Source organism: Dendrobates tinctorius, unplaced genomic scaffold (assembly GCF_039654945.1).
Source record: "Dendrobates tinctorius isolate UK_male_01 unplaced genomic scaffold, ASM3965494v1 ptg000377l, whole genome shotgun sequence".
NCBI lineage: Eukaryota > Metazoa > Chordata > Amphibia > Anura > Dendrobatidae > Dendrobates > Dendrobates tinctorius.
The window spans coordinates 1726012-1747297 of record NW_027362043.1 but is presented as its reverse complement, the minus strand read 5'-3'; the positions used below and the strand labels follow the sequence as shown (position 1 = coordinate 1747297).

At 45.0% G+C, this 21286-nt stretch overlaps 1 protein-coding gene across 1 annotated transcript in view; it reads left to right on the top strand.

The window, feature by feature from the left end:
- The window catches only part of LOC141075888 (cartilage oligomeric matrix protein-like), a 579419-nt gene extending 558925 nt beyond the window's left edge, over positions 1-20494 (top strand). Inside the window, exon 19 of the mRNA XM_073563079.1 lies at positions 19786-20494. Within this exon, the coding sequence (XP_073419180.1) occupies positions 19786-19838 (53 nt within the window). The 3' untranslated portion in view covers positions 19839-20494. The remainder of the gene's footprint in view (positions 1-19785) is intronic.
- The last annotated feature ends 792 nt before the right edge of the window (positions 20495-21286 follow it).

Below are 21286 nucleotides of genomic sequence, written 5' to 3'. Positions count from 1 at the left end.
ATTCCTAAATATTTAATAGAGCTATTAGCCCAAGAGAAGGGAGTCTGTGTACGAATGGTGGAGAGTTGAGAATGAGGGAGAGTAATATTTAACGATTCAGATTTAGTCAGATTAATTTTAAAATTAGAGAGGAAGCCAAACTGTTGAAAAATTTGAAGGATGATCGGGAATGCCTGAGACGGGTTGGAGATGAGGAAAAGCAGATCGTCTGCGAAAGCTAGTGTTTTGAGTATCCCCGGACCCATCAACAACCCCTCTCTGCGTTGTTCTTGTCTGATGCTTTGTATCAAAGTTTCTATAACTAAAATGAACAAGGATGGAGACAAAGGGCATCCCTGCCTAGTCCCGTTGTGAATCTCAAAGCTGTTTTACAGGGTGCCATTAATCCTGACCTTGGCCGTCGGTTGAGAGTAGAGAGAGAGAACTGCTGTTATATATTGAGGAGGGAAGCCAAACTAAATCAATACCTGTTCCATAAACCTCCAGCACACTCTGTCAAAAGCCTTCTCGGCATCCGTTGACAGGAGTACTAAGGGGACCTGCCGGGTCTTGGCAAATTTTATAGACTGTATGGCCCTAGTGGAGTTGTCCTTCCCTTCCCTACCCCTCACAAAGCCCGCTTGATCCACATGAAGTAGTTTGGGTAAAAAATTGCTTATTCTGCCCGCTAGTATTTTAGCCCACATTTTGATGTCAGCATTAAGCAATGAGATTGGTCTGTAGCTGGTGCACAAGTTGGGATCCTTACCCTCCTTTGGGAGAACCGTGATGTATGCCTCCAGGGATTGCTTAGGGGGGAGCTGGCCCTCCAAATAGGAATTAAACAAGGACACCAGATGGGGTAAGAATGATTTTATGAATTTTTATAGTATATAATGGGAAGACCATCCAGGCCTGGGGCCTTTCCGTTTGGAATGGTGGAGAGGGTGTCTAAAATTTCTTTAGGGGTAACCGGAGCAGTCAGTATAGAATGGCCTTCCGGGGTTATTTTAGGGAGTTTTAGTGGAATCAGGAACTCTTTGATTTTTTCTATAGCTGTTATTGGGTCTTGCATGCTATCTGGTATGCTTAAGTTGTATAAACTGTCGTAAAAGGATCTAAACTCCTCGGCAGTATCTGCGGTCTCGAAAATTGAAGAGCCGTCCAGAGCTTTGAGTTGTCTAATAAACGTCCTGTCTTGCTGCTTTTTAAGTAGTGAAGACATAAGCTTACTACTTGTATTGCCGTGGAGATAGAACCTCTGTTTACTTCTCACATAAGTTTTGGCTGATTGAATATTTAAAAGATTTTTTAGCGAATTCCTTAGATCCGTCAGTTCAGTTTGTATCTTATTTACTTGAGATCTCTTGTGCAATCTTTCCAAGGAATTAATTTGGTGCAAAATAGACACAACCTGTTTTGTTCTTTCTTTCTTGAGATGGGAACTCAAAGCTATAAATTCTCCCCTCATTACCGCTTTATGTGATTCCCACACCACAGGTAAGGGCGGGCCGGAGTGTAAATTTGTCTGGAAAAAGAATTCAAGAGTGCCAGTCAGTTTCGTAATGTGGGAATCGGAATCTAATAATGTCTCGTTAAGTGACCATGACTTGGCTGGCCGCGGAAGGGTTACTATGCCTATGTCGAGAAAAATAGGAGCATGGTCCGAGAGAGAGATAATGTCTATAGTCGCATTTTTAACTAATGGGAGATTAGCTGTTTGTGTCAATAGATAGTCAATTCTGTGATAGCTACCGCACGGGTGGGAATAAAAAGTGTAGTCTCTGCCCAAAGGAAAGAGTGTTCTCCAGGGATCTATCAAATGAAATTCTTGTAAAGAAAGGTGTAATTTTCTCAGTGCCCTTTGAGAAAGGGTCGACTTGCCCGTTGAGGTATCTAGGGATGGGTTAAGTGACACATTAAAGTCCCCCCCCCATCAACAACAAACCCTCAGTAAATAGTTTTAAGGTATTCATTGTTTTGCACAGCCATCCAATCTGATTCCTATTTGGGGCATATAGGTTACACAGAGTAACTTTAGTATTGGCTATAAGGCCCTTTATTATAATATATCTACCTTCGGAATCTGATAGGCAATCATGCAAGACAAAAGGAACATTCTTAGTAATAGCAATGCTCACTCCTCTAGACGCCGAACCACCCGCACTATGATACCAGGTCGGGTAACGGAATCTAGACATATCCGGGACTCTCCCCTCTTTAAAATGTGTCTCCTGCAGGAAGACTACACTAGCCTTTTTTGAATATAAAAGGTTCAATACCTGGCTCCTCTTACACGGGGAACGTAAGCTTTTTACATTGTATGAAGCCACTACTATAGTGGCGAAATTGACTTTATCACCCACAGCATAATAGGTGGAGCAAAAAAAATAAATGATTATGTGTTCCATGCCGACGAGCCACAAAAAATACAAAATACAAGATAAAGTAACATATATAACAATACCCAACTACCTGCCTGTGGCAGGGGTAGGGGGTCAAACATACCCCCCCATAGCAGAGCAGGGATTTACATCGCCAATACACGAGTGGTATATGTTAGCTTATAGGGCAGTTAAATGAAAGCAGCAACACATAGGCAGGTGCCAATCAAGGCAAACTAAAGTGATCTAAAACATTACAGAGTTACACAAAAATTTCCGGGTCTATATGTGAGAAAATACGGCTAGACAGAGCACAAGAGATCTCAGGGGGCATCTCTTTCCTCGCCCCAGATTTCCCTCGTTTAGGGGGCATGCATCTCTTCACTGAGGCCCAGTCCCCCTGACCTCCTGCATAAGCATTGATATGGGGAGGCGTGCGAAGATCCTTGTCTAAAGGTAACCATGAAGGAATAACAATAGGAGCAATGTCAAATGTGTCCCATATTTTGGTTAAATCTTCGGGGCTCCTCACTGTTATTTGTTTGCCGTCTCCATGTACAGATATTCCAAACGGAAATAGCCATTTGTAAAGGATTTTATGCGAGCGTAACACTTCCAAGAGGGGCCTTAGGATTCTTCTTTTTGCAAGGGTCGACGGCGCAATGTCTTGATAAAGTTGGATAGCAGATCCTTCATAGGTGAGATTTTTAACGTCTCTTGAGGCAGACAAAATAATATCGGTGTCCAAATAGCTCAACAAGCCGCAGATCACATCCCTCGGGGGTTCAGAAGGCTTAGGCTTGGGTCTGAGCGATCTATGGACCCTCTCTATTACAATTTGGTCGCATTTTTCTTGTGAGATTAAGAGGGCAAAGATCTTTTTTGTGGATTTTTCTAATATTTCTGTAGAGACACTTTCAGGCAAGCCTTTTATCCTTATATTTTTTCAGCGACTACGATTTTCTTGATCTTCTAAAGCCAGAAGAGAGTTATTAAGCTGTGTTCTGTGGTAGTCCAGATGATCTCTCATGGCGTTGGAGTGGCTAATGAGAGAGGACTGAGATGATTCCAGGACTCCACTCTATTACCAATATGTAACAAATCTGCTCTCATACCAGATATCTCCATGTCCAAAGGTTTTAAAGCTTGGGCCAGTAATTTTTTGAAGACTGATCTAGATAACTTCCCAGAGTCTGATTGGGTAATATCACTGCCCGAGACATCGTCACTTGAGTCCGAATCCTCGACATGTTCCTCCACCTCAGCATTTGTATGCAGCTTTTTAGGTGTGGACCTAGCCGACACAGGTTTATTTTTCAGAAATTTCTCCATTTCACTCTGCCTGCCCTGATGTACACTAGAAAACAAAAAGCAAAAAACACAAATATAACTAAAAAATAAAAAATATACTGCAAATAATGCATAAAGGTAATGATAATAATAAGGGTATTTAGTAAACATAATTTTGATCAAAATAATGTACAAGCCATCCCGCCACGTCACGGCAACCCTTGTGGGACAGTCCCTACTCTAGTATTTAAAACCTTTTCACTTGCCAAGTGGCGTGAATGTGAACAAGGGTTGAGCGGCTGAACCACTAGTAACAGCTTAGGCCAGACTGGATGGCTTTCCCAGCTCAGAAAGAGGGCGGTCACACCCATATATGCACTGAATGCACAATGATATGAATAAAAAACAAATCTGAACTGAGAAAAGTAAGTTAATGTGTATGCACAATGTAAGTGCATATTAACACATGACCATTAACCGGAGAAAACAAAAAGCAAAAAACACAAATATAACTAAAAAATAAAAAATATACTGCAAATAATGCATAAAGGTAATGATAATAATAAGGGTATTTAGTAAACATAATTTTGATCAAAATAATGTACAAGCCATCCCGCCACGTCACGGCAACCCTTGTGGGACAGTCCCTACTCTAGTATTTAAAACCTTTTCACTTGCCAAGTGGCGTGAATGTGAACAAGGGTCGAGCGGCTGAACCACTAGTAACAGCTTAGGCCAGACTGGATGGCTTTCCCAGCTCAGAAAGAGGGCGGTCACACCCATATATGCACTGAATGCACAATGATATGAATAAAAAACAAATCTGAACTGAGAAAAGTAAGTTAATGTGTATGCACAATGTAAGTGCATATTAACACATGACCATTAACCGGACTCCACTCTATTACCAATATGTAACAAATCTGCTCTCATACCAGATATCTCCATGTCCAAAGGTTTTAAAGCTTGGGCCAGTAATTTTTTGAAGACTGATCTAGATAACTTCCCAGAGTCTGATTGGGTAATATCACTGCCCGAGACATCGTCACTTGAGTCCGAATCCTCGACATGTTCCTCCACCTCAGCATTTGTATGCAGCTTTTTAGGTGTGGACCTAGCCGACACAGGTTTATTTTTCAGAAATTTCTCCATTTCACTCTGCCTGCCCTGATGTACACTAGTAGCCAGCGGTTTTGCACACTCTTTATTAGATTTAACCATACTGCTTAATTAAAGCGTGCGTTTGAATCACCACTCGTGCATTCTGGAAAAGTCTACTAATGCATGTTCATAGATGAAGATAACCCCATGCGTCTTGAAAGGTGATGAGCTGACATAAGTGGATATCCGTGGGGATAGGGCGGTATCAGCGCTCTAATGTGGTGCACTATATAAAAAGTCTCACACTTCCATGGCATAACATTAGGCCGGTTTTGGCGCCTCTGAAAGGGGGGAGCGGTACCCCCAAACCCCAGGTCGCCCCAGTTCCCTGTGTGCAGCAGGAGCGACCACCTCAGATTCCCCAGGCAATGCACCAGGAGCACCCAGCACTGCGGTCACCCTCCATTCACCAGCCAGGCAGAGAGCCCTTCGGGTGTCTCCAGAATCTCCACCAGTGCACGTGCGACCGGCTCACCTCCCTCTCCTCCGGTAAGCGAATCCGTTCCTTCCCTTCCTTATTAGTCAGCGGTCTCTCACCACTTCCAACGGCTCTCTGCATACTGCTGACCAGGCCCTGGCCGCAAGTACACCGACCACCGGACTCTGAAGTCTTCCGGCGCGACAGCCTGGATAAACACCGCAGGAAGAAGCAGTAAAGATGGCGCCTGACCTCCGCTGGCGCCAAGGCCCACTCCCCGAGACCGTTCTATGTCCCGATGTCCGTGCAGAGAGCCACGATTCTCTCTTCACCGTCCTTCACCACCTCCTCTAAGCCCAGCTCTCTCTGGGGGGTTATTTAGTCACTTTCGTTGGGGTCAGAAGGGGTATATTTTGTGGCTGACAGCGGGAGCTGCTGCAAAGCACGTCTTCCCTACAAGCGATCCAGGCCACTCCCCCCTAGTTTAGCTTATTCTGTTAGTGGTGCACTGATCCCTGATGGCATCAAGGCTCACTCCACGATAGCTGTGGCGATCTCCTGGGCAGAGAAGGTGGAGATATTAATTGATATACCTGGTCCTCACCATCCACCTTCTCTAGGCACTATAGAATGGATTTATCCTCCTGTGCTGACTTAACCTTTGGTAGAAGGGTGTTGCAAGTGGTGGTCCCTCCCTAAGGTGTCTCAGATTCTCCAAAAGTCTCTCAGGTGTGCTGTCATAGATGAAAGGAAAACACCAAGGTTAATTAGCAGTAACCAGTTTTTCCAGAACCCATGACAGCACCCGTATATCCTCCCCACTTTTTTTCACCTTATAGGTGTGCACTATAGTTTGTGTGTGTTTATGATGCGGTGTTGGTTATATGTGTAAATTAACCAGAGGTCCTCTCATGCTCTGTAACCAAATGAAGCGGGGGAGAGGTACCGCCCTTTTATTTCAGTAGGTTCTTGTCCTGGCTTGACAGATCTCTCTCTCAGTTGTGCTGTCATGGGTTCTGGAAAAAATGGCTACCGGTAAGTGACCTTGGTGTTTCTATGACATAAAAAAATCCCTTTTTTTGTGCTAATCACAAAATCAACAGGCAATTATAAACGTTTTTTATGTTTTCAGAGCTTTTTTTGAAGGTGCAAAAACATGAGTGTATATTTCCCAGCTTCAGTAGCATTGTCTAACACTACAAAAAACAATGTACAGCCAGAAGGAGGTGTGTACAAGGAGCATCATGGTTGAGAGTTAAGATTGGGCAGGCAAGAACATGCTAGGTCATTTAGGGCCAGCAAATGGTGCCCTGACAGCTGAAGTACAGTCTAGTACTATGAAACATACAGTGCCTTGCGAAAGTATTTGGCCCCCCTGGAACTTTTCAACCTTTTCCCACATATCATGCTTCAAAAATAAAGATACCAAATGTAAATTTTTGGTGAAGAATCAACAACAAGTAGGACACAATTGTGAAGTTGAGCGAAATGTATTGGTTATTTTAAATTTTTATGGGAAGTCAAAAACTGAAAAGTTGGACGTGCAATGTTATTCGGCCCCTTTACTTTCAGTGCAGCAAACTCACTCCAGAAGTTCATTGTGGATCTCTGAATGATCCAATGTTGTCCTAAATGACTAATGATGATAATTATAATCCACCTGTGTGTAATCAAGTCTCCATATAAATGCACCTGCTCTGTGATAGTCTCAGGGTTCTGTTTGCAGCACGGAGAGTATCATGAAGACCAAGGAACACAACAGGCAGGTCTGTGATACTGTTGTGGAGAAGTTTAAAGCTGGATTTGGATACAAAATGATTGCCAAAACTTTAAACATCCCAAGGAGTACTGTGCAAGTGATCATATTGAAATGGAAGGAGTATCATACCACTGTAAATATACCAAGACCTGGCCGTCCCTCGAAACTTTCATTTCAAACAAGAAGAAGACTGAGCAGAGATGTAGCCAAGAGGCCCATGATCACTCTGGATGAACTGCAGAGATCTACAGCTGAGGTGGGACAGTCTGTCTATAGGACAACAATCACAAATCTGGCCTTTATGGAAGAGTGGCAATAAGAAAGCCATTTCTCAAAGATAGCCATAAAAAGTGTCATTTAAAGTTTGCAACAAGACACCTTGGAGACACACCAAACATGTGGAAGAAGGTGCTCTGGTCAGATGAAACCAAAATTGAACTTTTTGACAACAATGGTTAAAATTGATGGGAAGATGGATAAAGCCAAATACAGGACCATTCTTGAAGAAAACCTGTTGGAGTCTGCAAAAGACCTGAGACTGGGACAGAGATTTGTCTTCCAACAAGACAATGATCCCAAACATAAAGCAAAATCTACAATGGAATGGTTCACAAATAAATGTATTCAGTAGAGTTGAGCGACTTTTGGATTTTTAGGGTTGAGTTTCGTTTCGTGAAACCCGACTTTTCCAAAAGTCGGGTCGAGCAAGATCGGCCGATTATAGGGAAAAGTCGGGGTCGTCTCGAAACACGAAACCCAATGTAAGTCAATGGGGAATAAAAGTCGGCAGTGAGAGAAGGACAGGAAACACACCTACAGTGCCCATTTGAATGCCAAAAGCATCAATTCTTCTTACTTAAGCTTGTCAACCTTAATTAACTTCATAATACAAGTTGCGCACTGAAAAATGGGGGTTATTTGGCTAAAGTTGTGGGGGGGTAGAACTGGCTCCAGGTTTTCATGTGCCCTGGGCGAAAGAGCACCCCTTTAACACATACCACAACTCATCATGCTCCGATACGGCAGAGAAATAGCGGTATAGTACAATGAAAAATACTTCACTTTTTACATCTCATGACGAGGCCCATCTATTTCTCCATACAGAATCATTGGTCCCATATAATGTTTGAAACAGTATATGATGAGCTCCACATAATGCTACAGTATGTTGGTCCCCATGGATGAAGCTCCACTGTCTTATGGGCCCAAATAATGCTCCAAACATAATGGGCCCCATTTCTAGTGCTCTAGTGTATAATGGGCCCTGTAAATGCTGCTCCAGTGTCTGATGTCCACCTTTGGAATGTTCCAGTGTATGGTGGGCCCCATCTATCATTCTCCAGAGTATAGTGCTCCCCAAAAATTGCTGTCCCAACATTGAAAACAATCAAATAAGTCTCCTCGCTAGGGAATCCCTGTACTAGTCTGGACTCCTCGTCATCCCCATCTTCCATCTCACTGCACAGTATTTCAAACTTGCAAGTGCTGTGATCCTGAGCAAGCAGGGGGGGCCCACTCGTTGGCGACGGCACTGGCACAGGGCCCCTGATAGTACGGTGGTGTGTCTGATGGCGGGTTGGCCGAACCTGCACTTTCATCTGCAGTTTCATCAGGGTCAGATTCAGGCCGTGTAGCGTGCGAGGGGAATGTAGTGGTCTGGGTCAATGTACCAGCAGATTCATCGAGCAGTGGCTGGGCATCAGTGCACTTGTGTCGCCCCCAGGAGTACGGTCACCACAGTGGCATTACCTTCCTCCTAGGGAGTGTGATGTCATGCTTGGGAGCAACGAAGGATCTCTCTAGCAGGTTAACTGATTGGGCGGCGTTATTCCCACGAGTCATGACCCTCCAAACAGCGTTCATGAAGGCAAAGTGTTTGTTTTACGTGGGCAGTATGGTTGCAAAGCTGAACCTTAAAGGAATGTCCAGAAGGGCACCACCAGGAGTGGAGCCTACGGTTAAATTCGACTCCACCTGGGAAACCTCAACCATGCCAGCTACAGAACAGATGCACACATTGCAAGCTTAATTCCGTTAATGAATGAGACTCCGTCATGCCCCGCGGTCCGAGTCCGGCTTACTAGAAGGACACGTGAGGCTCTGGCACATGAGATTGGCCAATAACTGGTGTGTCATGCCCTTACATGTCCGTGGCTGCATGTGCGCTACACTGAAAAGGCCAGCGTTTGTCGCTTACAGGTGCAGATAACCCGCTGAACAACGTTAGTGATGGGGATCACTGATTACAATTATTACTCGCGAACGATGATTTCCCAGTAAGTGCAGGTCAACCGCAGTTCCGGAATGAGGCCTAGCCGTCATTCCTGAAAAAATGAAAAACTTATGTGTGCAAACCACAGGTGCTGTAGCTTGCTTAACAGCTCGCCAGCCGTTCTCATGCCCAGTATGGATTACACGTGATTGCACAAAGGTGAGAAAGGGTACCGTATCCCCGGATAACATGTATGGATAGCGTACACATTCAAAATATGTCAATACATCAGGAGGCAGGCTCAGACGGTGTTAGGCCCAGTATGGCTTGCACGTGATTGCACAAAGGTGAGAAAGGGTACCGTATCCCCGGATAACATGTATGGATAGCGTACACATTCAAAATATATGTCTATACATCAGGAGGCATGCTCAGACGGTGTTAGGCCCAGTATGGATTGCACGTGATTGCACAAAGCTGAGAAAGGGTACCGTATCCCCGGATAACATGTATGGATAGCGTACACATTCAAAATATATGTCTATACATCAGGAGGCAGGCTCAGACAGTGTTAGGCCCAGTATGGCTTGCACGTGATTGCACAAAGGTGAGAAAGGGTACCGTATCCCCGGATAACATGTATGGATAGCGTACACATTCAAAATATATGTCTATACATCAGGAGGCAGGCTCAGATGGTGTTAGGCCCAGTATGGCTTGCACGTGATTGCACAAAGGTGAGAAAGGGTACCGTATCCCCGGATAACATGTATGGATAGCATACACATTCAAAATATATGTCTATACATCAGGAGGCAGGCTCAGACAGTGTTAGGCCCAGTATGGCTTGCACGTGATTGCACAAAGGTGAGAAAGGGTACCGTATCCCCGGATAACATGTATGGATAGCGTACACATTCAAAATATATGTCTATACATCAGGAGGCAGGCTCAGACGGTGTCAGGCACAGTATGGATTTGACGGCCCAGACTACACAGCGGAGGAGCAGGGAGAGGTAAAGATTGCAAATGCGGGGGCCCTGCCCAAGCAAGGGGGGCCCACTCGTGGGCGTCGGTACTGGAACTGGGCCCCTCATAGTACGGCGGTGTGTCTGACGGTGGGTGTGCACCACCACCGTCAGAGACACTTGATTGCACTATGAGGGACCCTGTGCCAGTGCCCGCGCCCAAGAGTCGGCCTACCCACCTGTCCAGGGCAACGGCACTTGCACGGTGTCGTGCGCTAGGTGGTGACCCCGGCCATGGGGGGGAGGCAGCACAGTTAGGGAGTTTTAGAAAGTGGCATATGTTGATGTTGGACATTCAACTGATGCAAAAGGCGAAATAGGTCAAGTCCCAGGAAGAGATGGACCAAAGCAAGCCATTTTTCTGTCACCCTATGTGTCATCAGGGGAAGGTGGGACAAAATCCTTGGAAACCCATGCATGGTTCATTTTAATGAAGGTTAGATCATCCACATTTTTGGGTTGACAGACGGGTCCTTTTTTCTGTCAGGATTGATCCAGCTGCACTGAAGACTCTTTCCGATAGCACACTTGCAGCTGGGCAAGCGAGCTCCTGTAAGGCATATTGTGCCAATTCAGGCCAGGTGTCCAGTTTAGCGGCCCAATAGTCAAAGGGGAATGACCTGTGTGGGAGAACATCGATATGGGAGGAAAAGTAGTTTGTAACCATAGTTGACAACTGCTGTCTCCTGTCACTTTCCATCGATGCAGTATTACCAGTTGTGTGAGCGGTACTTGAAAAATCAGTCCACAACATTGTCATGAAACCCCTGACTCCAACGCCACTTCTGCTGTGTGCACCATGAACACCTCTGCCAAGCTGCCCCCGGCCCGTACGGCTCGTGTGAGAACCATCACCGCTGCTGTGTGCTGGGAATGCCTCAAGCAACCGATTTACCAGAGTTGCATGTTTATTAGCCAATATTAGGTCAAGGTTCTCCTGTGGCATGATGTTTTGTAATTTGCCTTTATAGCATGGATCCAGGATGCTGGCCAACCAGTAGTCGTCATCGTTCATCATTTTGGCAAAGCGGGGGTCCCTTTTTAGGATCTGCAAGGCATAATCTGACATGTGGGCCAATGTTCCCGGTGTCAATGATGTACTGCGAGTGCTGGTTGGAGGAGCACTTTCTGGCAAATCCACATCCCTCCAGTCACGCACAAACCCTGTACCAGACCTTGCCACGCCAACATTTTCACTCGCCCCACGAGATGCATCCTACTCCCCTAAATAATCATCCCCATCATCATCCTCCTCCTCCTCTTCCTCCACCTCGTCCAGGAGAGGTCCCTGAGCAGACAATGGCTGAATGTCATCAAGGATTCCCTCCTCCTCTTCCTCCTCATCAACATTGGCTGCAGACGCCTGCTCCTTAAGGTGCGTCAAAGTTTGCATGAGCAGACGCATAAGTGGGATGCTCATGCTTAGGATGGCGTCGTCTGCGCTTACCAGCCGTGTGCATTCCTCAAAACACTGAAGGACTTTACAGAGGTCTTTCAGCTTCGACCACTGCACACCTGTCAACTCCATGTCTGCTCTCAAAGTGCCTGGCCGTGTATCCTCCCACAAATGCATTATGACCTGCTTCTGCTCGCACAGCCGCTTCACCATGTGCAGGGTGGAGTTCCACCTTGTTGCAATGTCGATAATGAGGCGGTGGTTGGGAAGGTGGAGCAATCGCTGCAGCTTCTGCATACGAACGGAGTGTACAGGCGACCGGCGGATGTGCACGCACAGTCTTCGCACCTTCTGGAGCAGGGCTGTTAACTCCGGATAATTTTTGAGGAAGCACTGCACCACCAGGTTCAAGGTGTGAGCCAAGCAAGGTATGTGGCTGAGTTTTAAAAGGGCTATGGCTGCCACAAAATTACGGCCGTTATCACTAACTACCTTGCCTGCCTCAAGATGTACACTGCCCAGCCATGACTCAGTTTGTCGCTTCAAGTACTCGGCCAGCACCTCAGCGGTGTGTCTGTCGCCCAAACACATCATCTGCAACACAGCCTGCTGACGCTTTCCACTAGCTGCTCGATAGGGGGACACCTCGTGTGCAACAGTGGCAGCTGCAGATGGAGTGCTCGTACGACTGCGCTCTGTGGACGAGCTTTCGCTTCTGGAGGAGGAGGAGGAGGAGGAGGGTCGATCGCCTACAGCCAACTGTTTCCTATACCGTGGGCTAGGCAGCACTGTCCCACCACCGCTGTCCCCTGTGGACCCTGCATCCACCACATTAACCCAGTGCGCAGTGATGGACACATAACGGCCCTGGCCATGCCGACTGGACCATGCATCAGTTGTGAGGTGCACCTTTCCACTCACTGACTGCTTGAGTGCATGGACAATGCGGTCTTTTACATGATGGTGGAGGGCTGGGATGGCTTTGCGAGAGAAGAAGTGGTGACTGGGTAGGTCATAGCGTGGTACTGCATAGGCCATGAGTTCGCGGAAACCTGCGCTTTCCACCAACCGATAGGGCATCATCTCAAACGAGATTAGTTTGGCAATGTGGGCGTTCAAACCCAGTGTACGCGGATGAGAGACTGAGTACTTTCTTGACCTACTCATAGTGTCTGGGAGGGTGAGCTGGACTTGAGAGCTGCATATGGTGGAAGTAGCGGTGGACAGGGCGGACTGAGAGAGGGTTGATGATGGTGATGGAGTTGGTGTTCTTTCTGATGGCCTAGATTCAGTATTTCATTGATATAACAGTGGTATTCCCTGACTGCTGTGGCCTTGCAACGACACCTCAACATTTGCTGCTGTGCTAACCGGTGGGCTTACAGTGGGGGAAACAATGTAGCGTTGCTGACTACCTTCTTTGTGATCAGTTGCATATGTGGCACTTGAGGTTTGGTGTTGTGTCCACGCTTGCAAGTGCATGCTGGTTAAATGTCTAAGCATGCAACTGGTATTCAAATTTTTCAGATTTTTCCCTCGGCTAAAGGTCTTTGCGCACTTCTTACAGATAACCTTGGCCTGATCATGAGGATTTTGTTCAAAAAAGTGCCACACTGCACTCTTCCTACTTTGGCAGACATTTTGCGGCCTAGCACGCTGTGATCTTTTGACCCTCTGGACAAGCTGTCCAGCAACTCTTTTGATTTTTGGAACCTGTCTTTGGAGTGCTCCGGGCCTGCCAGATAACAGCTGTTGCGATGTCGATGTCTGCTGTGGATGCTCCTCATCTGAGCTATTGGAAGCAGCACCCTCTTCCCCCAATGGATGCCAATCTAGGTCAACAACTGGGTCATCCATCACCTCCTGTTCAATGTCATGTGCACCTTCCTCTGTGTCACCGTGTATGGTGGTATAGTGTGCGGGAAGGGGCACCTGAGTCTCATCAGGGTCAGAATCTGGCTCTGTACACTGCGAGGACAATGTAGTGCTCTGAGTGAATGTACCAGCAGAATCATCTATCAGCGGCTGTGCATCAGTGCACTCCATGTCAGATTCATCTTGGCCTGGGTAATTCACCATTTGACTTGATAATCCAGGCATGGTATGTGAAAACAGCTCCATGGAGTAATCAGTAGTATGGCCTGCGTCATCCTTCCATCTTGGTTGGGGTGAAGGACACAAGGAAAGGTGTGGTTCATGAACATGAGCCTCCAATGACGACTCAGTGCTTTTATTTTTTACAACTTCAGAAGAGGAGGCCATAGAGCTGGAGGCTGAGTCAGCAATGTAAGACAAAACTTTTTCCTGAAGCTCTGGCTTTAAAAGCGGTTTGCCAACTCCTAGAAAACTAAGCCTTCGAGGCATTGTGGAGCCAGACGATGACGCAGGCTCAACACCTCCTGCATTCGGTCCTATTTTGCTTTTGCCACTACCATCAGATCCACCACCAACACCATCATTACCAGCTGCCAACCCCCGCCCAATTCCACGGCCTCTTCCACCAGCCTTCCTCATTTTTGGTAGAAATGTAGACAAAATCCAACAAACTATAACTAAATTCCCACGCAGCAATGGCATAAAGTGAGACTAGGGACTTTTTTTTTTTTAAGTGGCGGAGGAATACAGTGCGGAAGGATACCTACCTTCCGTCATTGGATTCCTGCAGCCCGTAGAGAACGGCAGCAACAGCTGATGCTGCAGTTCTCTACCCAAGATCGTCGTGGGACACACTCGTGGACTGCTTCGGATCGTGGGTGAGTATTTTTGTGGTTTGTTATGTTAATATTTATTCCGTAAAAGACAATGGCTTCGGGGAACAATGTGACAAGTATTGGTAAGTATGTTACTCTATGTTATATGTACTGTATGTCTATGTATGTATTGTATGAATGTATTGTATGTAGTATGTATGTAGTATATATGTGGTATGTATGTAGCATGTAGTATGTATGTAGTATGTATGTAGCATGCATGTAGCATGCAGTATGTATGTAGCATGCATGTAGTATATATGTAGTATGTATGTAGCATGTAGTATGTATGTAGGATGCATGTAGTATATATGTAGTATGTATGTAGCATGTAGTATGTATGTAGCATGCATGTAGTATGTATGTAGTATATATGTAGTATGTATGTAGCATGTAGTATGTATGTAGCATACATGTAGTATATATGTAGTATGTATGTAGCATGTAGTATGTATGTAGCATGCATGTAGTATGTATGTAGTATGTATGTAGTATATATGTAGTATGCATGTAGTATGTATGTAGCATGCATGTAGTATGTATGTAGTATGTATGTAGCATGTAGTATGTATGTAGCATGCATGTAGTATGTATGTAGTATGTATGTAGCATGCATGTAGTATGTATGTAGCATGTAGTATGTATGTAGCATGCATGTAGTATATATGTAGTATGTATGTAGCATGTAGTATGTATGTAGCATGCATGTAGTATATATGTAGTATGTATGTAGCATGTAGTATGTATGTAGCATGCATGCAGTATATATGTAGTATGTATGTAGTATGTATGTAGTATATATGTGTTATGTATGTAGTATGTATGTAGTATGTATGTGGTATGTATGTAGTATGTATGTAGTATGTATGTAGCATGTAGTATGTATGTAGCATGCATGTAGTATGTATGTAGTATTTTTTTTTTTTTTTTTTTTTTTTAACATTTAACACATTAGCCGGATGATGGGACTACTACTGTCCCATCATTGGCTAATGTGTCAATCACTGTCATGGTAGCAGGCATCGCCAGATGGGACTTGTAGTCCCATCGGACGATGCTTGCACAGACCCCCGGACATCAGCACAGCCCCCCGGCAGGCCGGTACAGACCCCCACAGGGTGCACAGACCACCAGCAGGCCGGCACAGCCCCCCGGCAGGCCGGTACAGACCCCCACAGGGTGCACAGACCACCGGCAGGCCGGCACAGCCCCCCGGCAGGCCGGTACAGACCCCCACAGGGTGCACAGACCAGCGGCAGGCCGGCACAGCCCCCCGGCAGGCCGGTACAGACCCCGGGCAGTCCACACAGCCCCCCGGCAGGCCGGCACAGCCCCCCGGCAGGCCAGCAGAGACCCCCGGAAGGCCCGAAATGACGGCGCATCATGATGCGCACACACCGCGCATCATGATGACGTCAGGCTGTCAATCAACTTTGAACTTCCGATTCCGATGCCGACTTCCGATATTGAAAAAATATCGGAAGTCGGTATCGGAATTCCGATACAGCAAGTATCGGCCGATACCCGATACTTGCGGTATCGGAATGCTCAACACTAACAGTGACTGGTGTGTTATACAGGCAAAATCGCTAGCAGCAGAAGCAGTTTTTTTTTCTCCTTCCCTGCCTAACGCTCTCCCTACAGAATCAGCAACCTCTCCCTATCCTAAGATCGGCAGAAGTAAGATGGCGGTCGGCGTGCACGCCCTTTTATAACCCCTGTGACGCCCACCAAAGCAAGCCAATCACTTGCATGCCCTTCTGAAAGATGGTGGTGACCCCTGCCTATGTCATCACGTTGCCCACAGTGTCCGTGGATCCTGATTGGCTGAAAAAGAGCGCAAAACAAACTTTTGAAATGCGACTTTGGTGCGTAAGTCGCCGACCTCGTAGCCGACCTCATCCTAGGGTCGGGTTTCGTTTCATGAAACCCGACTTTGCCAAAAGTCTGCGACTTTTTAAATTTTTCGACCCGTTTCGCTCAACTCTAGTATTCAGGTGTTAGAATGGCCAAGTCAAAGTCCAGACCTGAATCCAATCGAGAATCTGTGGAAAGAACTGAAAACTGATGTTCACAAACGATCTCATCAAACCACACTGAGCTCGAGCTGTTTGCGAAGGAAGAATGGGCAAGAATTTCAATCTCTCGATGTACAAAACTGATAGAGACCTACCCCAAGCGACTTGCAGCTGTAATCGCAGCAAAGGGTGGAGCAACAGAGTATTAAGTTAAAGGGGCCGAATAATATTGCACACTCTACTTTTCAGTATTTGAATTTCCACAAAAATTTAAAATATCCAATAAATTTCGTAAACTTCACACTTGTTGATTCTTCACCAAAAATTTACATTTGGTATCTTTATGTTTGTGTGACGGAGTCAGCTTCTGCTGAGTCGATTTCTAGAGTGGACCCTCTGGGTCATGGCACCCACCCACCTAGGGTGAGCTGACCTTGTGAGGTACCACTCCCTATACAGGGAGTGTCAGGGGCAAGACCAAGGGGGTAAGTCACCATGACTGCTGGAACCAGACGGCCGACTCAAGGAAGACACAAGTGCGAGTGTCTGGCAACAGGGAACGTGCAGGGTACAAGACAAGGCAAAGCATGGTCACAGGGTTTCTTCAATAAAGTGTGGTCTCAGGGTTTAATCAGGTTCAAGACGTCATAACAAGGACAAAGTGATACATAGCAAGGCTCGTGCGAGGGCACGCCAAGGTCCAAAGCATAATACATGCTAGGTGGCACGCCAGGGTTCCGGCAAGGACTAGTTGGCATCGGACTCCGGACATCTGGCAAAAGATCGACAGGCTCCGGACATCAGGCTGCGGACATTAGCTCCGGACATCAAGTGGGGATCATGCAGCGCAAGCAGCATGACAGACATGACAGTTTGAAGCATGATATGTGGGAAAAGGTTGAAAAGTTCCAAGGGACTGAATACTTTCGCAAGGTACTGTAGTTGGTATCTAGAATATGTGTGGCTGTGGCAGAATCAGCATGGTAGAAAGTTAGGAGGAGCAGGCCATAAAAAGCCTGTCAGCAGGTGAACTGCTCTATGACATGATATGAGTAGATGCCCGACATAGTGTAGTCCATAGACCCTGGCAGCAGCAGAAAGGTGATGACAGTTACAGTTGGGCAGACAGATAGTACAACTGATTCCAACAAAGTTTGCGTGCCAAAAGTCACTCCTTCCTTTCTGGGCCCTTTTTCTTGTGACTGTGTCTTCTCTTTTGGCTGGGTTTTCTTCCTGTGGCTGGGTCTTCTTCTTGTGGCTGAGTCTTATGGCTGGTTCTTGTGGTCAGTCTTGTGGCTGGGTCTTCTTCTTGTTACTGTGTCTTCTACCTTTGGCTGGGTCACCATCTTTTGGCTGGGCTTTTTTCTTGTGGCTGGGTCTTTTTTTTGTGGCTGGGTCTTTATTTTGTGGCTGGGTCTTCTTCCTGTGGCTGGGTCTTCTTCTTGTGGCTGAATTTTCTTCTTGTGGCTGGGAATTCTTCTTGTGGCTGGGTCTTCTTCTTGTAGATGGGTCTTCTTGTGGCTGGGTCTTCTTCTGAGTCCTTCTTGTGGCTGTGTGCCAAAACAGTAGGTTTCCTTCACATATGGGTTATCGGCATACTCAGGAGAAATTGCTCAACAATTTGTATGGTGCAATTTCTCCTGTTACCATTGTGAAAATTAAAAAAAATTGGGGCTAAAATAACTCTTTTGTGGGAAAAATTAGGTTTTCTATTTTCACAGCTCAGCGTTACAAACTTCTGTATAGCACTTGGAGGTTCAAGATTCTCACTATACATCTAGATAACTTCCTTGAAAGGTCTAGTTCCAAAAATGGTGCCATTTGTGGTTGGTTTCCTCTGTTTAGGCACATCAAGGTTGTTTCAAGCGCTACATGGTGTACGCTAAAGTTTCCAGCCAATTTTGAGCACAGAAAGTCAAACGCTGCTCCTTCCCTTCTGAGCCCTGCCATGCGCCCAAACTGTACTTTTCCCCAACATATGGGGTATGTGCATACTCAGGAAAAAAATTTGGGGTCCATTTTCTACTGTAACCCTTGAGAAAATAACAAATTTGGGGATGAAAGTACATTTTTGTGGAAAAAATTAGATTTTTTTGTTTTCACTGCTCAATGTTATAAATTTCAGTGAAGCACATGGGGGTTCAAGGTGTTCACCACATATCAAGATACATTCATTGCGAGGTCACAATGCATCAGTTGTGGGAGTTTTTCACAGTTTAGGCACATCAGTATCTCTCCAAACCGAACTAAACAGTACCGTGCACCTAAACAGTATTTTTCCCTCACATATGGGGTATCATCGTTCTCAGGAGAAGCTGCAGAACAAACTTTGGGGTCAATTTTCTCCTATTACCCTTGTGAATATAAATAAATTTGGGTCTAAGTACAATTTTTGTGAAAAAAAATAAAATGTTCATTTTTTTCTTCCACATTGCAAAAATTCCTTTGAAGCACCTGAAGAGTTAATAAACTTCTTGAATGTGGTTTTGAGCAACTTGAGGGGTGCACTTTTTAGAATTGTGTAACTTTTGGGTATTTTCTGTCATATAGGCCCCTCAAAATCTCTTCAAAAAAGGGTTTTGTAATTTTGTTGAAAAAATTAGAATTTGCTAGTCAACTTCCTAAAAACAATATTTAAAAAATTGTGTTGATGTAAAGTATACATGTGGGACATGTTATTTATTAACTATTTTGTGTGACATAACTCTGATTTAAGGGCATAAAAGTTAAAAACATTTTCGCCAAATTTCAGTTTTTTTCAGAAATTCTCAGAATCATTGGGATTTGTTGAAGCGTTCCTGAGTTATTACCTCATAAAGCGACTCCGGTCGGAATTGCAAAATTTTAACAAAAGGAAGGTAATCTATATGAGTCCAACCCAAAAGACAGGTTGTAGTATCACAAAAATATAGATATGAATGATATACCGAGTCAGGGTTGATAGAGATGCCAAAAACACAAGGGGATAAGCTAGAAAAATACATTTTTATTGAACAAAATTACAATACCAAGACAAAAAAATCTTAAATAATATGGATGAGACAGGACGCTGGACTCAGCCCTCAAATTGGGACAGCCCCACCGAATCCGGGACAGTTGGGAGCTATGCTACTGTCTTTTGGGTTGGATTCAGATAGAGATTTCCTTCCTTTGGTTAAATGTTTTGGCTTAGGGGGATGCTTCACCTATCTCAGTGGATTTTTTTATAGGTTAATAAGAATTGTAAAAAATTTGGCCTGGACACGAAGGTGAAAACCGGCTTGGGGGGTGAGGGGGTTAACCCCGTGATTGATAAAAGGTGGCCGGACCTGTACGGGCTGTGCTTCAACAAATATCAGCCTCTAGACATGATTTCCCCTACAATTAAATTTCTCTTTTCTACCATTTCAGATACTATCCCGAATGACTATGAGACATTTAAAGATCAGAGGAATAAAGCATAAAGTTGGAAACCACGTTGCGTACTGCCTGGTCTTCCATATAAATACACCGTGCAGATTCCTGTAATCCAATTTGCATATGTTCACTTGGGTAGAATGGATAAAGCATACATTTTGACTTCCATCTGTTCTAGTGTTCATCTAGTATATCTGTCACATGTAAAAAGTAACTGTTGACTACAAGCCTTGTGTACCTCTCCATGTTATTGCCCTATTATTAAGTACCCTCTCTGCACGGCAATTGCCTTTAAAAAGAAAGACAAAACTGGTGTTAAATGCATACTAGCTTTACTTGTTAATTTCATGATGAATTGTTATGTCAGTCATTAAAATGCCTATTTTAAAGGGGAAAATAGCTCCATGCAACTTACTAACACATGGTCCACTGGCCATGATCGCCAGTATGCTTTTTCAATATATAATTGATGGATTTCTCTGTTGATTTTTGATCAACAGTATAAAAATCAACATTGTAATACAATACATCGCCAATTTTATTAATTATAAAGTGTTTAAAGTTGTAGTTTTAGACCTTTAAACAGAGGGAAGATAAAATTCCTGTTGTTTATAATGTGCCTTCTTGAAAAACACTTCTGAAAGGTCTTGTCTACATGTCTTTTACTGTCATTTCCCCAACTTTTTTTACGAACAGTGCAGAGCAATGCTATCTCATTTTTAAGAATAAATACTTTCAAATGGAAATCTTGCTTTCATGTATTTTGTTATAAATATTTGCTGAAAATTTATGCATTCATTAAAACCTGTCTAAAAAAACACTTTGCAACAACCACCTTATCCAGACTTGATCTTTGCATGACATTCTTTTACCTTTCTTTGTTATGTACACCAGCCACCTTTCTTATGTAAATTACTCCTTCAGAAGACTATTGTCATGATTCACGAAGTGACTGACCCTGCATGACGCGACCCGACGATCGGTCGGTCACAAAACCAACAAAGAGAAACAAGGGGACACCGGGGACACAATTACAACGGTGTGCCCTGCAATAGGGATCGGGGAAATGGACACCTCCTGCACTCTCCTAAGGAAGTGCCCTGAACTCTCCTGACGTTCCCTATACAGGTTCTTTCAACCTGTCGCCGACCAGGATACATTGGTCCCTCACTTGCCCTGCAGCTATCCCTTACTAGGGAACTGGCAAGTGCGGACACTGGTCCCACCGCTGTACTAATAAAACACCAAGGAAAAATAACAGACAGGGAAAAGCAAATAGCACTTAGCTTCCTCTGCTGTCATGCACCGGACCGCAGAGTAAGGCACCCGAACACCGCTTTCAGCTGTATGGCCACTGCACCAGGTAAGCTGCTAACACCACTGCTCCAGATAACTCCTCTCTTTAGACCGGTTGGTTTCCAAAGGACCTGTATATGGAACGTCAGGAGAGTTCAAGGCACTTCCTTAGGAGAGTGCAGGAGGTGTCCATTTCCCC